We start from the raw sequence: 15,388 nt of genomic DNA on the forward strand, positions 1-15,388 counted from the left end.
ATTTGTTTTCTCAATTCCAAAAAAATAACAAAATATTTCTAAACAAAAGATTTCATTCACATAAAAATATCACAAAATTTCTCCAACAAAACTTCTAATGATTTCATAATGATTCAAATTTTTTATTACATAAAAATTGAATTCCTAAATACAAATTTGTGAAATTTTCATGTTATTTAATTATTCCATACAAAAATAATTTCATAGAAGACTCCATTTTAATATTTTGTAAATGACTAACCCAACAAAAAAATTACTTTTGTTAATATTTTGTCTCCATTTTAATATTTTAATATTTAACGAAAAGAACAAAAGTTACATAAACATCATCTTATACTACACTAGTGAATGTTGGTGTTACTGCACAGCATAGTAAGAGATCTGCATATCCTTCTTTCTGGTGGACTAAGATACAGAGACAAAAATCTTAATCAGGTGAGACATTCAATCTACAGCAAATTCATCGTAGTCTATCAAAATTTAAAGGAAATTATTGCTTTCCTCTAGGCACTGGCATCTCCATATACTGACTACAATTGGTACAAAAGCTCATAAATTCCTCCACACCTTTCATATAAAAAATCTGATTTCCCATTGCTACATACTGATTTATCTAGACATAGAAAATAAATGGCATGACCTACGGTTATGTAACTTAACATAAACATAAGTGTATTGGATGCTTGCTTACTTAGAAGCACCTTCACCGGTCTCCTCCTTTGCAACACCATCACTGATATCAACCATGGTAACATCTTCCGCGCTGTTTTCGGGTGGGATATTTTCAGCCACGTGGTTATCGACAGTTGTAGCCTCCTTGATTTCGTGTGGCATGTCCTCTGCTTGTTGTGGCATATCACTGTCCTCCGCTTGCTCTGGCATGTCCATGCTGTTTTCGTTATTTTCTGATGCTTCTACTTGACCAGAATAAGGCTCATTTTGATGAAACTCCTGTCTCAACTTTACCTGGAAATATATAGAAAAAATCATTGAGTCTTTTTGTGAAATAAAACCCAGAAAGAATATAACCTATGACAAGTAAAGGAGTACAACGAAACTTCAGCGCTTATTAAAATAAGCTAGCGTAAACAATATTATCCCACAATAAACATCTCATCGGAATACTTCAGGCACAACGTTTAGAAAAAACGGAAAATAAACTTCACTGTAAACATAAGGTGGATTCCTTGGCCTGATTTTCTAAACTTTTCAGTCTGGATGAATTTATTTTATTAGAAAAAAGCCCGAAAAGAATCAGAATAACTGAAGATAAAATGGAGAACATTTTCTTGTATTATGAGATGTGAGACATACCTGATACAGACTATCTATGATACTCCCCATCTCCTCAATGCCACTGACAAGATGTATATGTTTAGGTCCATGATCTTCAACATCTCGTTCAGTATATGATGTAATTTCATTCAAATTAAGGGCAAGGTGGTCAGGTCTTTTAAGAAGCAGCTGAAATGTCGGTTGCAGCTCATAGCATTGTTCAAAAAGGGAACGACGGCAAAAGACGTACAAACCAAGTCGAGCACGTGACATTGCAACAATCAATCTTCTTACATCACGTAGGTGACCAACAAATCGAGTACGAACAAGAGATAGCAATATAAAATCATTTTGCTGACCTTGAAACTTGTCCACTGTAGTAACCTGAGATCAGTCATTTATAGAAAACTGACATAATTAAGAATCAAAACTTCAAAAATGTACAACAATTTCAAACATCATATAAACATCACATTGGAAGTATGGGAATCTAACATGGGGTTTTACAAGGCTTTGAGATCTCCAACTACAATAGCTAGTTTTTGTGGTGTGGTTTTCAAAATATATTTACCAAAAATAAAATAACCTTCCTTGAAAAACACTGACACTACCCTTCCCCTCCCCTCTAATTTTAAAAATTACCCACTCCTCCCATGAAAAATGAATATGGGCTAGGGTAAACAAGGTACTTGCAGGTACTTTTCTTTATACAATTTCAACAGCATCATCTGCAATGTAATCAGCTCTGAACCCTACTATCAAATTGGGAAGTTTAGAAGATGAAATGAAGAATATAGGTAAAAACGTTCCAAAGCTGATAACAGGCGTGTCAAAAACATCATTACATCTTCTTAAATCCAAAACTCAATAAGGCATTAAAATTAGTAGTTGGTGACAGAAAGTGAAAGGGAAAGGAGAAGTGTCAGGGAGAGCCTCATCCATAAGAGTTGCAACTACTGAACGATTCATTTAAGCAAAATGGAAAAAGTGTAGCACATTTGATCTAGGTAAATGTCTATCAAGAGAGGGAAATATAATACAACCTAATATGAAAAATAATTGTAAAGTCATCTTCAGAAACCAAGAACCCAAAATTAACACCACCTTCCATCAAAGAAACCATTTTATTTTGATCTAAAATATAAACTAAAAGTAAAGAATGAGAAAGATACCTTGCTTGGAGGACCAATGAAATGATATGGAACACATCTCCTATTTATAACATCTCGGATGAGAAGTTTCTGACCATTGTATGTAGTCAAAATGGATATCTTATTTGCAGGATACCCTAAAAGACGCATGTATATATAGACACTGACAACATATTCTGCTTCTCCCTCATTTTGGTAAAACCAAGGAGATGGAGTCGTCTCCCCCTTAGCAAGGTAATCTGGAACATCCACTAACTGATAATCATAAGCAAATCCAGCATTTGCCCTTTTGAATATGACTTCTTCCTTTACAGAAGGAAGGTCTCCCAATTCTCTATATCTCCAATTGTAAAGTTTAGCTATACTTGGCCTGGCTCTTCCTTGAGCATTTAGCTCAATGTAAGGAATGCCCAACCGGACAAACCTGGTAAATAGACTCTGATCCATGTGACTGTACTTCTGAAAAGCCATATTCTTCACAACAGGAGGTAACTGGTGATGATCACCAATCAGAATACAGCGTTTAAGCCGTGCATGACCGTCCTCTTGCCGCTGGAGTAACATTGGAATGAAAGTCTCAATTTCTAAAATTTGGGCACTTTCTTCCATTAACAAGTTGTCATACTTAAAACCCAACTGGAGGAAATCTTTCCTCTTAAGAGCTGCATGGGTGCAAGTCATTGCCACAATCTTAGCCTGCTTTGTCATTAAGTAGTTAGCCCTATCAGCAGTTGACTTAAGTAATTCGAAAGCCCGACACTCTTCAAGTTCTTGGAACATGGTTTTAAGATGACGAAAGCACCCCATAGCAGCCCGCATATCTTTCTCAAAAGACTCACCTGTAAATACGGGATTGGGTGTATCAGAGAAGAACTCTTTGAAGGGGAAACGATCTCGAACAAATGTTGACTTCTCTTTATTCTCGGCACAAGCAGCAAGAAATTGCTCCCAGCGTGAATAAACATGAAGTAACCAAAAGTATCCTGCAGTTTCACAAGTGTAACCCACGTCCTCTGGTAATTGAAGAGATCTTGCCAACCTCTCCACTTCACTCAGCAATTCTAACCGCCTAACAAGCATTGCATTAACGCGACCTTGCCGACTAAAATCAAGATCAGTTGCTAGCTCTTGTTCTCCTTGACCAAGTCGAAGAAGATACCTTGCAGGAACATCTCTCTAAAACAAAAAGAATTAAATTGAAACATGTGTTAAACTTAGATGAAGAAGACAAAGAATTAATAAAAAAGAGTTACCAAGTTCAAAGTCAGAACCCTCAATAGAAAAGGTTATTCCCAACAAGAAAAACAATAATAAAACCGGGTTGAATTTCAAGAAAACTAAATATTTGGTTAAAAAAAAATACAGTAACAAAATAACAGATTAATGAAAAAAAACACATAAATGATGAAGCCTAAAAATTTCTTAAACTGCAAAGAACGGGAAATATGGAAATATGTTTGGTGGTTATGAGGGATAAAGGGCTGTGTGGAAGATAGAAAACTAACATGATCATAAGTTTTATCAGAAGTTAAAAGAGAAATTCCAGAGATCATTCCAAATGTACTTCAATCTGCAACAAAGTCGTCCCTTTCACTGTCTGAGTTTCCCTTGAAGTTCTCTGCCACTTCCACATTGCCGTTGGAGTACAAAATACTTAAGAGAAACATGCCATGCTGGCACCAAAACTGCCCATATATATTACTCCCTACTTTGGAATTGTTTTTCGTATATTTGATTTGTTCCAAAGGATTGTCAGTTGGTGTTAAGTATTGCCTCTAGAGTTCATACGGATGAAGTAGTTCATCTACCTCTTTTTCCATTGTAGGAATTGTATAACGTTTTTTAACAGGTTAACTTGTTAGAATAGTTTAACTTATTTTTTCAATACGTATTTGTCAGCTAGGTGTAGGAGTTGGAGATCTCACTTTGTCTAGAGATGTGACCAAATTGCAACAAATAAATGGTGCAAACTTAACCATACATGTTCAACTTGTGAGGTTGTGTTAGGATACTCTAACTATTGGCATGTCATGCTACCACTATCAAGTCACCCATAAAATTTAATTTCCACACCATAGATATTTGGTCCTCAATGTGAGGGGATATGTTATATCAACTAGAGATATAACCAAATCATAATACATAAATGAGTGTAAATCTCACCTTAAAGCCAGTTTTGTAAAACTAAGTTCAAAGTCTACTTTCTAAGAGTAGTCCTTTTAGTCTTTTCAACTATGAAAAATACATGAACCAGCTAAGATAAATCCATCCGGTAATATTGTTTCCATATTTTCCACTTTGTTTGTCATTGCCCAATTAGAATATTGTTTGCCTGTCTTTCAATTCATTATAAGTGTTGGAGATCCCACATTGACTAGAAATAAAGTCAAGATTGTAATATGTAAGCGGAATCCTCGTCTTACAAGTTGATTCTATAAGGTTGAGCAGGATGTAGTCCTCAATTAATTACCAAAAATCATACCACATACTAATTACAAAGCTTGTAGTACGTGAGCCAATACAAGGTTATCTCCAATAGCTGTTCGAACCACTGAGCTCTAGACCACAAGACAGTAAACTTACCCTTGCTTCAATGCTTCCCCTCCCTCAAAATACGTACATAGTAATAATTTCATATACTAGGGCATTAACTACTAAATTTTAATCAAATTCAAATCACAAAACGTGTAAGGAGGAGGAGAAATAAAATATCACCTGCATTATCTTCTCAAACAGGTCATTCAAAGCCTGATTTGAATGAGTAATTATCAAGGTTCTTTGAGAAGGACAATTATGATAAAGAACATTCAGAATCTGTACAGCCGTATCAGTCTTTCCTGTACCAGGTGGCCCCACAACCATGGTTAAACCAGGCTGAATGCCAGATATAATTGCTTCAACCTGCTTGACAGAAACATTTGACATTATCATTAATAATACTCCTGTACTCAGAGATGGAGAATATGATAAAGTAAATGGTAGGAAATGTATATGGGAATTTTTTATCTTCTGCAGTTGAACTGTAGCCAGAGAGAAAGGAAAAACAAGAAGCTGACAATTTTTATAAAATGTGTGAACCAGGTTTTCCTTTACTTGCTCTGTCCAGATGCAGCTACTGACAGAAAGTTAATGTAGCAAGAAAAATAAAAACAGTCCAATTTCTTTGCAAAGTAGCAGAACAACCATCGACAGAGCACCACACAAGGAAGGTAAACATAATCTTATTCTGTAACACAGTACTGAGAAAGCCTAGAAAATATGGGCCATCCTCCCAAATGCATGAGAAAACTAGATAGATTCCACATTGCTATAGAACCATGGGCTCCTTGTTCTTGTCAAAACTTTTAAAAAGGTAGCACACCTCACTAATTATCCATTTCACATTACCCACAATACTAAAGGGAAACAGAACATGAAATGTGATACTAACTACATTACATAAGCAATCAAGAAACCGAAGCACTGTTTTTTAAATCAAATGAAAAGAATGTAATACGAATGAAGGAGAAGGAGTGCACAGGCAGAGTAGGAAAACCCACCAGGTTTATGAGAGGAAGAAGTGGAAACCCATTACTTGGGGGCCCACAAGAACACATCCTTGATTCTGAAATAACAGAATGGCTGATGTGGCAGGTGTGAAATCATGGGGATATTCTTTCGTTAGAAGAGAGAGGGAACAAAGGGAGTAAGAGGAGAATTACGTGAGGCAAGGAGGAATGACCTAGGAACTTTTGGAGTGCAGAGGAATTTGCATTCTCCCTGATTTTGGTTCTTTATTCTGATTTGTAAGAACTCATAATTACTGAATATAGAAAACAATACTTTCTTCCCCTTTGTTTCTTGTGTCTTATACGGGGATACCTAACAGAATGCTATGACATCAATGTACAAGTTGCAAACCTAAGTAGGTTAGCTCCAGAACTTGTATCAAAACACAACCACAGTATTTGTACATTCCAGGTGAATCAAATTAGCCACTTAAATAAATTGAATTTTGGTCAAATAATCACAATCATCTACAGTTAGGGAAGCAAGAAGCAGAGTAAGATAAAAACAAAAATCAGTATCTGATAGGACGTGGAATGTATATATGAGAAGAAAGCTAACAGTAAGCCTGAAAAATGAACATATATGCTTGAGATCAAGAGCTGAATGCACCTGAGTAGGAGTAAATCTAACTGAATTTTGTTTAGGCTGGTCTTGAGGATAAGGACCAGGATCTGGAGGAGTATATGCCTCAATGACTAGTGTTTCTTTCTGATTATTAGTATCAGCGGTATTGATACCATTTGTTGCACCAGCAGTTGACATAGCATTCCCAATAAGAGATCCATTGCTTGGTTTGAGTGTTCTCGGAAGCTTGATCTTAAAAGGAGGCCTTGGATTCAAATTTTCTGTGCCATTGGAATTAATGAAAAACACCTGAAGGATAGAGTGAGAGGAAATCCCATAAGCACCAAAATTTCATACAAGAATTCCAAATGAAAAACATCAACCACACCCATGCAACAAAAATTTTATGAATTTGAAAACAAAATACTCACCTCATAATCCACAAAACTTTCTTTCAAGTGATCAGCATCAACAAAAGTATCTTTGAAATCTACTGTCTCTAATAGATCAGGCATATTAGTCCACTGTGCAGCAGAAGGATCCCCATAACCAAGAAAAATATTTTCCAACCACTTAGGAACAATACAGTATTCATTCATTAAATCCCTTATTGATTCTAAGATGGCTTTAAAATTGTTTTCTTTTGGCTTCCTCCTCATCAACACATTAAATGTACCATAAACATCTTCTGCCCCTTTCTCGGCAATGTTACTTACATCCATGTGATATTGTGCTGTATCCAAAGCCACAGTTACTGTTCTCAGTTCCCCTTTTGGTGGTTTCCACTCATCACGTTTAATCCTTCCAGAAAAATCATTCATAAGGTTTCCTTCCTCATCCCGAATCTCAATAACTTCACATCCACGTACATATTGTAGGCCAAGCTTCTGTGGAACACTAGCCTTGTCTTCTTCTTCAGCACTAAGAGGCTCAAATGAAGGGCGAATAGATAGTAAAAACAATACATCATGTTCTTTGAGTGCATCCCATTCTGATCTAATCTGTGCTCTGTAGCTGGAAATACTATAAGTAACTTCTGCAGTCACAGATGATGGTTTGACTTCTCCAATGTTAGGTTGTTTAACTTCAGAAACTTTGAATTCTTTGATTGGCACTCCCATTCTTGACCAACCACGAAAAGCAGTTTCTCCATCATTATTAATATATGCAAGAAGATGTGGAACAGCTTCCTGAATGTCTTCACGTATCTCATATGTTGATTCAAGTCTAAAAAGATTAAAATTTCGAAGAAGATAATCATGAAGTGTTAAGAACTGTAAGTTCAGCTTTGGCAATGCTAAACAGCCTTCTCCTGAGTAATTTATGCTAGGTACAACACTTTCATCCCACATAATCTGCTCATTTGGGTAAAGGGGAAGAGCATTAATAGCTTCTTTTTGAGATTGTTGCTTCTCAAAATAGGATACCATTACTTCAATAAGAAAATCAACCCTCTCTGACCAGGGGTCTTCCTTGGAGACCAGTTTGAGCTGCATAATAAAACGATATCAAAAAACAAAGTATGTGCTACTGAAAACCAACACATGGTGCATTCTTGCAAACATTAAAGTTCCATTTCTAAAATTAATCAACATAACTGATGCATGAAAAAATAGAAACACGTACATTAAAACATAAGTTAACCCCACTACAATACAGTAAATATAACAAAAGATCACTTCTCCTTATGATCATAAACAGTGGAAGCCAGTACGCATTTCAAGAAAGAGGCTAAGCAAGCTTTTACATTCAGGAGAAGCTCATAAATATCTGGACAAGATAAAAATGACAACTATATTGGAAACTATATAAGATAAAAAATACCGCAAAACTGAAAAAAAAAAAGAGAAAGTGATATGAAATAAGAAAGGAAGAAAAAGAAGTGAACTCTTTAAGTGAAAATAACTATAATCGTTTGCAATAGTGATAAAGATTAACAACCAATTCTAACTCTCAACATTCATAAGCGGTACAGGAAAATTGAAGACCCAAAATAAATATTATGAGAAATAGAAGAGCCATGTTATTCTATAAGCACACCTTACAGCAAACAAACTCCCGTAACTCCTCTGGAGAAAGAACAGACAATTTCTTGGACAGATTAGCACGTTTGTGAATAGAACCAATGTTAGTCAAAGCAAGTTCCCGAAGCTACAACCAGAAAAAAAAATTATGAAATCTTGCACAAAAACATGAAATTAAGCGAAGGTAGAATAAAGAATGACATGATATTAAAGTAATACATATAGTAGAGTAGGATTTTAGTATATTGTAATCATTTAGATTAAATTATATCTAAGCTCTCACCTTTTCCATCTTTTTAAATGCAAGAAGCTGGAAAGACTGCAATCGACTGTAATGAGTTTCAAGAACCTCATGATCTGTTAACTGTGTTCCTGTATGATCATTAATCTCAAACCCTTCATAGAATTGCAGCAAATCAACCAACTGGGCAAAAAGTTTCCCTTTTTCATGCCTATAGAGTGCACTTAAATGACATTTGGCAACTACAGCTACATCAGCCACCAGAGGCCTCAAATACCTACGAATCAGAATTAGAGTCAGAAAATATTTGATCTGTAAGACTAGACACCTCCAAGCATTTAAGAAAGAATTGAATCCATTTTAAGTTTAACCACAACTGCCAGGAAGGAATAAAAATTTGCCAATTTAAATCATGGAAGTAACTTAGATATCATTCACAACACTAGCAAAATATATAAGTAAAACTTAAAATATATCATTTGCAGTATTAAACAAAACAACATAGCCCTTAAACAAAAAACACTACAGATAGTCAAAACAAAATACCTCCTTGTTGGTAATTGACTCAAGAGGTCAATTAGAAACTCCATAAACCTCTCACAGTACAGGACACAAGCATCATTAACAAGCCCGGAACCAGTACCATCGAGAATTTCATCGTCCCCACCAGAAAACTGTTTCTGGGGAAATACCTGTGAATCCAGTATCTAAAAAGAAATACAACAAACAGAAATTCAGCATAATACATTTAAATAAAAATATTTTGTTACAGTGGAAAACATTACACATTGTAGTGTACATTCAAACTTTTTAACAAACAAGACCTCAAGAAATTCTTCTATGAGGTTTCTCACGAACATCACTTCAACTGTAGTTGAGGGATCTAAATGTGATCCACCTCCTTTCACAGGCTCCTTCTTTATCATCCTTTTCCATTTCTTGATCAAACCAGGATTAAGACAAAGCTCCATCTACATAGGTGAAGACCAACGTCCCAAAAAAATGGCATTTAGCATGCAAACAATAATATTTAACATTAATCATAAAATTAAGGAATATGACTAACAAGGTAATGTTTCATCAACAAATAACTTGATTTTTATTCAATCTTACCTGAAAACGACCATAAGATAAACTGTGCCAAGATTTCAAACTTGCTAGTCTCAATATTGTCCTGCTAACAACCTCATCTTCCAAACTCTGCAATGCAAAGTAATAGCATAGCTACATTTAACAATGATCTAACGGCCTATTAGGTTTATTATAACTATTACAGTTATAATGGGAAAGAAGGATGTATGGAACAGAATAATATGACCATTCCTAGAATCACTCTTGTTAGGCATGTTCAATATTGATTAACCATTTTCTTTCATTTCTGTTGGACTGCTTTATCAATTCTCCAAGTAGCACCAACTGACAATCATTAATAAGAAGCCAAATTGCAAACACGCTCATTCAGGATGGGATGATGGATTGCTACAGTACATGTACAGCAACAGAATTTGATGACTTGAGAATTTGGAAATTTTTCGTTATTTTCTTCCATGATTACAACTTTCGCCAAAATTAAAATCGGAAATGACGCACACCTATTATATGTCTCAAGGTTTAGGAGCTCTAGCAAAACAAAAGATATTTGAACAGTGCTGAAAACATAAAGACTGCGTAAAGCAGTAGTAACTCAACAACAATGTAAGCATCTACTTCAAGTTATGATATGCTTCCATACACAAAGTCAAATAAAAATACATGATTAAATTAAAGCCAACAAAAATTGTGCGTGATTTAATATAAGAGACAAGGCGCAGGTGCCCAAGTAAGCCTACCTGAAAGGCATTTATCATGAAAACTAGATAATTTGTCTTCTCTGCTATACTCAGTTCCCGTCCCTACAGTCAGATTAAACACAAGGCTTAGCAGCAGTGTCATAACTAACACGGGATTCTAATTGTAGAGTCAAATGTCACGGTTCACACAATGAAAAGGGGGTATGAAAACTGTAAAGCAAAGGATATATATATATATATATATATAACTTGAAAAGGGTCAAGGTTCAACCGTAACATCAAGGTTGTTGGACCTAAGTGTCAGAATTGCTGCAACAATTGTGGCTGTATTGACTACATTAGTGTGCAAGTTGCCACAATGTCAAGGACTGCATTGCAACGAGACTAGAAAACTCAACTGAACAAGAAGAATTGAAGCGACGGATACCTCCTTTAACCGAAGAACCCTCTCAAGAAAGCCTTTGAAAGCGTCTTTCCTCTGATGGAAGCAAGTCCAAGCAGCAACATTCTCACGGAACTGGAAGCAAGGCACACAATATAAGTAACACATGAATGAGATTGAAATGAAACAACGCACAATGAGAAGAGAAGAGAGAGGACCTTCTCGTTGACCATGATGATGATGGACATGACGTGCTCGAAGGTGGCAGTGAGAGGATCGAAATGAGGCCACAAATAATTCTCGAGATACTGACTAACCTCCAGAATCATAACGCGTTGCAAGGGCACGGGTTTGGAACCCTCCTTCACCAACAATTCGGTCTCGTAGATTTTGCGAACCAGGTCAGGGTCCAACTCCTTCTTATCCCTCGCGGCCGCTGCTTCGCCGCTCGTCAACCAGTTCTCCTCCGCAATCTTCGTCAGCCGGTCGCGCTGAATCTCCGACAGAGTGATGCTGCTCGGAACGGCACCGCTGCCACCGGTGGTCACATTACCTACCGCTTTGGGCTCCGCCACCGTCGCAACCGGGTACTCGGCGACGCGGTGGCGGCGGAAATCATACGTCCCCGTGCCGTAAACCTTGGTCATGATGGTTGCAAGGGTAGGGGAAGTTGTGAAACTAGGGTTTTGCGGGTTAAGCCCTACACGAACCAAATACGCTTTTCTTTTGTTTTGGCTCTTAAGATTTACGTCTGCATACGGCAGTTAGTGAGCATCCACTCCACTGGTCAAGATTTGGTGTTGGTTCTAAGCGCGCCCAGCATTCGATCCGTTTATTTAAACGAGATGATGCTTTAAGAGTTTTGCCCAAAAGGTGCAAAATACTACTACTTGCCTTTATCATTTTCTACTACTACTTGCTTGTTAGTCAATATTAATAAATTATAAAATAAAATGTATTTGCTATATTTTATATTTTATTAAAAACAATTTAAAACATTCGAAATCAAAATTATTTGCTGTGAAATTTTGTCTTCTATGATTTTCGAAGGAAAAAATCATTTTAATTTCAAACATGTATTTAAAATAATATTTTTGAAGTTCCCAGGTAAATTGAAATCATCTTGATTTTCTTTTATAAATGAAATAATTGTGACTATCTTTGAGAAGTATTTTTCCTGTAAATAATATAATAATTATTAATCAATAAATTGTTTTATAAACATGTTATCATAAATAATTCCAAGGATATGTATAGATTGAAGAATTTTGTAATTCTTTCATTTTGAATAGTGAGCATGGACAACTTTTTTTCTTCTTTTGTTTGTTACTAAGACTCTAATAAATTAAATAAACACAAATTAAGAATTTTTCATTGAAACTAGGATGGCTTTTTGAAACAAATGACTTAAAATTTTCTAATGGTCTTTATATTGAATCTCAATTTGGTTATTAAATTTAATTTTAAAAATATTATATAATTTCATCTTTATGTTAATACACACTAACAACATTAACTAAGTGTTATGTGATTTTTTTTTATTTTTTCAATTTTAAATTTAAAGACAGTGTGACGTGATAGAAAAGTGTTATATGAAAAATATCAATTTAGTAATTTTATTTGTATTTTGTTTCAACTTAGCTTGACTTTTTTTTTAAATTAAAACAATTTCATCATTCTTTGAATTAAAAGTAAATTTATATTTTATAAAGTTCATGATTAAAGTAGACAAATTTGAAACATATCTATTATAAGATTCTAAAATTCACTATTTAAGACTTACAATTTTAAATACACAGCATACTTAAATACTAACTTAATTTCTATTTTTATTTAGTTTGTTTAATATAGTCTTAATTTCTTTTTCAATCAGGTCTTGATTTTTGTTAAATTTAGTTTTTTTGGCTAATGTCATTTAAATAGTTAATGTTACCGTGTATAGCGTGGCTCAATATTTTAATCGTGTTGTCTCTGTGCCTCTTTTGCTCACCTTTCATAGCACATGACTCACCTATTTCGCTTACTTTTTATGAGTCACTCATTCATCATCTCCTTCATGTTTTCTTCACTTTTGATAAGTGTAACGAGACTCGTCTAGTAAAGGAGTGAGTGATTTAGAGATTGAATAGAGAAACATAGACATGCCTAAAACCCTAAAGTAAGACACACTTTAAGAGGAACACACCTTCCATTAACATCGGGGACACACTTTCCACTTCATTTTCAATTCACTTTCTATTAAGGGCATACCTTCCCCTTTTCGTCACTACAATTAAATAAAATGTTGTGATTTAGAGAAAAAAAATTTGATGTTAATGTTGTTTCTCCTAAAATAAAGTTTTGTATGATAAAATGGTAGCTTAGATTGAGTCCAATTTTTTCATCAAGTGATTATGAATTCATATTTTTATGTTACATGTAGAAAAGTTACGAGGGACCTTGATAATATACACATTTCTTGTGCTTTTAGGCATTCCTCCATTTTTTTCAATTTCTTCTCCTTAGTCCTAATGCACAATAAAAAAAAGTTAAAACTAGGAAATAAATCAAAAATTAAAATTATATAATTGCTAATATAAATATAAAGATGTTGAATGAGAGATGAAATTTATGCATGAAAATTGTGGAAATGAATGGAGTTTCAACGATAGAGATGATGACAGAGGTAATAATGGAGGAGAGAAAGATGATGAAAATGACTATGAAGGTGAGGAAGATGATACCTAAAGATCAAAGAATGAAGTAAAAAATTAAATAGAGTGTCATGTTATAGTAATGGACTCTGTTATACATTATAATGTTAATTATTTAAATAACATTAGTAAAAATAACTTAATTCAACAAAATTAACCAAAATTGATACCTTATTGAATAAAGAAAACTAAAACCAAATTGAAAAAAAATCAATATGATTAGAAATAATTATTCGTAAAACCTTTTCTTGAAACAGAAGTTATGATTTTAAAGATCATGTGGTATGATTAGATAAAAAAAAATTAAGAACCCGTGTTTTGCAATGAAAGTTGCCTCCTACAATCCTTTTTTAGTGTAGTAAAAATTACCATGATATCTTAAAATTAAAAATGACGTAATAAAATTCATAAAAAGAAAATTCAGATCTTATACTTCCTCTATAGTTTTATAACGAAGATGATTTTAATAAGACTTTTGTACCTACTTAGTGTAAGTTTTCCATTTTCTTAATTATAGATCTCTTATCATCTTTAAATTGGACGATTTTATCTTCTAACAAGTAAAAAATAATATGCGTAGTTTATTTGTTTAATAAAAGGAATAATCAAATAACTTATTTATTTTAAAAAAACTAAATATACAATTTTATTTTTTTAATTGTTTACTCGTAAAAATATTAAAATTAATGTAATAAAAAAGTAAATGTGTTTTCGCTATAAATAAAAAAATTCTCATGTGTGGTACACTGTACAAGATATGAGATATGTATGGTTAATGACAGTGAAAATTTCTGAATCGCAAACTATATTTCTCCCATTAAATAAGGAACTAAGATTTAAAGTATGAAGGCGTAACAATAGAATAGAAATGACATGAATTCTCTATAACTCAGTGAAGTTCGTCGTCATCGGAGGGCGGAGAAGGATCGAGCCTCGCAGCATCCTTAGCCCACTCGATTAGTTTCTGAACTTGAGTCTCTTCGTCGTCTTCGCTCTCTTCTTCATATTTGCAGTAATTGGAATCGGAATTGAAGTTAAAATTGGAATTGGATGATTTGGCTTTGAGAGCATCAAATCTGACGGAGAGATCTTGGTTTTGTTGCTCTTGTTGTTTGGGGTTAGGTTTGGTTTTCATTTTCAGGGCTTGAAATCGACGCTCCAGATCAAGATCCAGATCTAGACCCGCAGTCGTACCCGGATTCGGATTTAGAGTGGAAGAAGAGGCACCGGCGATGTGGGCTTGGGAGAGATTCAACAGAATCTGATCTTGCGCTGCCTGCAACATTTCTTCAACTTCATCTTCTATCTTCGTCTTCTTCTCCTTCTTATTACTCTTGTTGCTTCCTTTCATCTTTTTGCGTTGCCATTCATTCAAATCCCTTGTTACACCCTAATATATCTCTGATTTTTTTATTTTATTTCGTATGTTAAAAAATTAATATAATATCAAATACAATTTTTGAAATCAAAGTTAAAAAAGTTGAAATATCAATAATATTTCAAAACATGCAAACATTTTTCATTTTCATGGAATAACATATAGATACATTATAGATAATTTTATAATTTTCTCTCTACTTTATCTATTCTATTTTTTTTAGAAAAGTTATGTTTGTTCAAATATTTTGCATTTCCTTTTTAAATATAATCTTTCTTCTTTTAGTAACATAATTATTTCTTTAATCACAACCTAAATTTAAAGGATTGATAATCTTTTAA

The 15,388-nt window shown here is 34.2% G+C and overlaps 2 protein-coding genes across 2 annotated transcripts; both read right to left on the reverse strand.

Annotated features, from left to right (window-relative positions):
- Positions 1 to 411: 411 nt before the first annotated feature.
- On the reverse strand, positions 412 to 11,836 carry LOC148196528 (uncharacterized). Its single transcript, XM_088094355.1, has 14 exons — positions 11,195 to 11,836; positions 11,022 to 11,111; positions 10,634 to 10,696; positions 9,918 to 10,004; positions 9,629 to 9,775; positions 9,351 to 9,511; positions 8,847 to 9,081; positions 8,580 to 8,690; positions 6,971 to 8,029; positions 6,585 to 6,848; positions 5,142 to 5,327; positions 2,448 to 3,602; positions 1,315 to 1,659; positions 412 to 966 (listed from the first exon to the last, which is right to left on the reverse strand). The coding sequence occupies exons 1-14, from the start codon at positions 11,621 to 11,623 to the stop codon at positions 688 to 690; spliced, it is 4,611 nt and encodes a 1,536-aa protein (XP_087950481.1). The 5' UTR covers positions 11,624 to 11,836; the 3' UTR covers positions 412 to 687.
- A 2,522-nt stretch (positions 11,837 to 14,358) lies between these two features.
- Positions 14,359 to 15,064, reverse strand: LOC148196529 (uncharacterized). Its single transcript, XM_088095037.1, has one exon. The coding sequence runs from the start codon at positions 15,018 to 15,020 to the stop codon at positions 14,559 to 14,561; it is 462 nt and encodes a 153-aa protein (XP_087951163.1). The 5' UTR covers positions 15,021 to 15,064; the 3' UTR covers positions 14,359 to 14,558.
- Between the last annotated feature and the right edge of the window lie 324 nt (positions 15,065 to 15,388).

Source organism: Vigna umbellata, chromosome 7 (assembly GCF_029865625.1).
Source record: "Vigna umbellata cultivar VRB3 chromosome 7, Vumbellata_1.0, whole genome shotgun sequence".
Taxonomy (NCBI): domain Eukaryota; kingdom Viridiplantae; phylum Streptophyta; class Magnoliopsida; order Fabales; family Fabaceae; genus Vigna; species Vigna umbellata.

Excerpts from the sequence above, each read along its gene's own strand:
- LOC148196528 (XM_088094355.1), bottom strand. The coding sequence starts at position 11,623 with ATGACCAAGGTTTACGGCACGGGGACGTATGATTTCCGCCGCCACCGC. Across the intron at positions 10,005-10,633 it reads TCATGATAAATGCCTTTCAG|AGTTTGGAAGATGAGGTTGT; the intron begins GTAGGCTTACTT and ends TTTGCATTGCAG. Across the intron at positions 8,691-8,846 it reads CATTTAAAAAGATGGAAAAG|CTTCGGGAACTTGCTTTGAC; the intron begins GTGAGAGCTTAG and ends TTCTGGTTGTAG.
- LOC148196529 (XM_088095037.1), bottom strand. The coding sequence starts at position 15,020 with ATGAAAGGAAGCAACAAGAGTAATAAGAAGGAGAAGAAGACGAAGATA.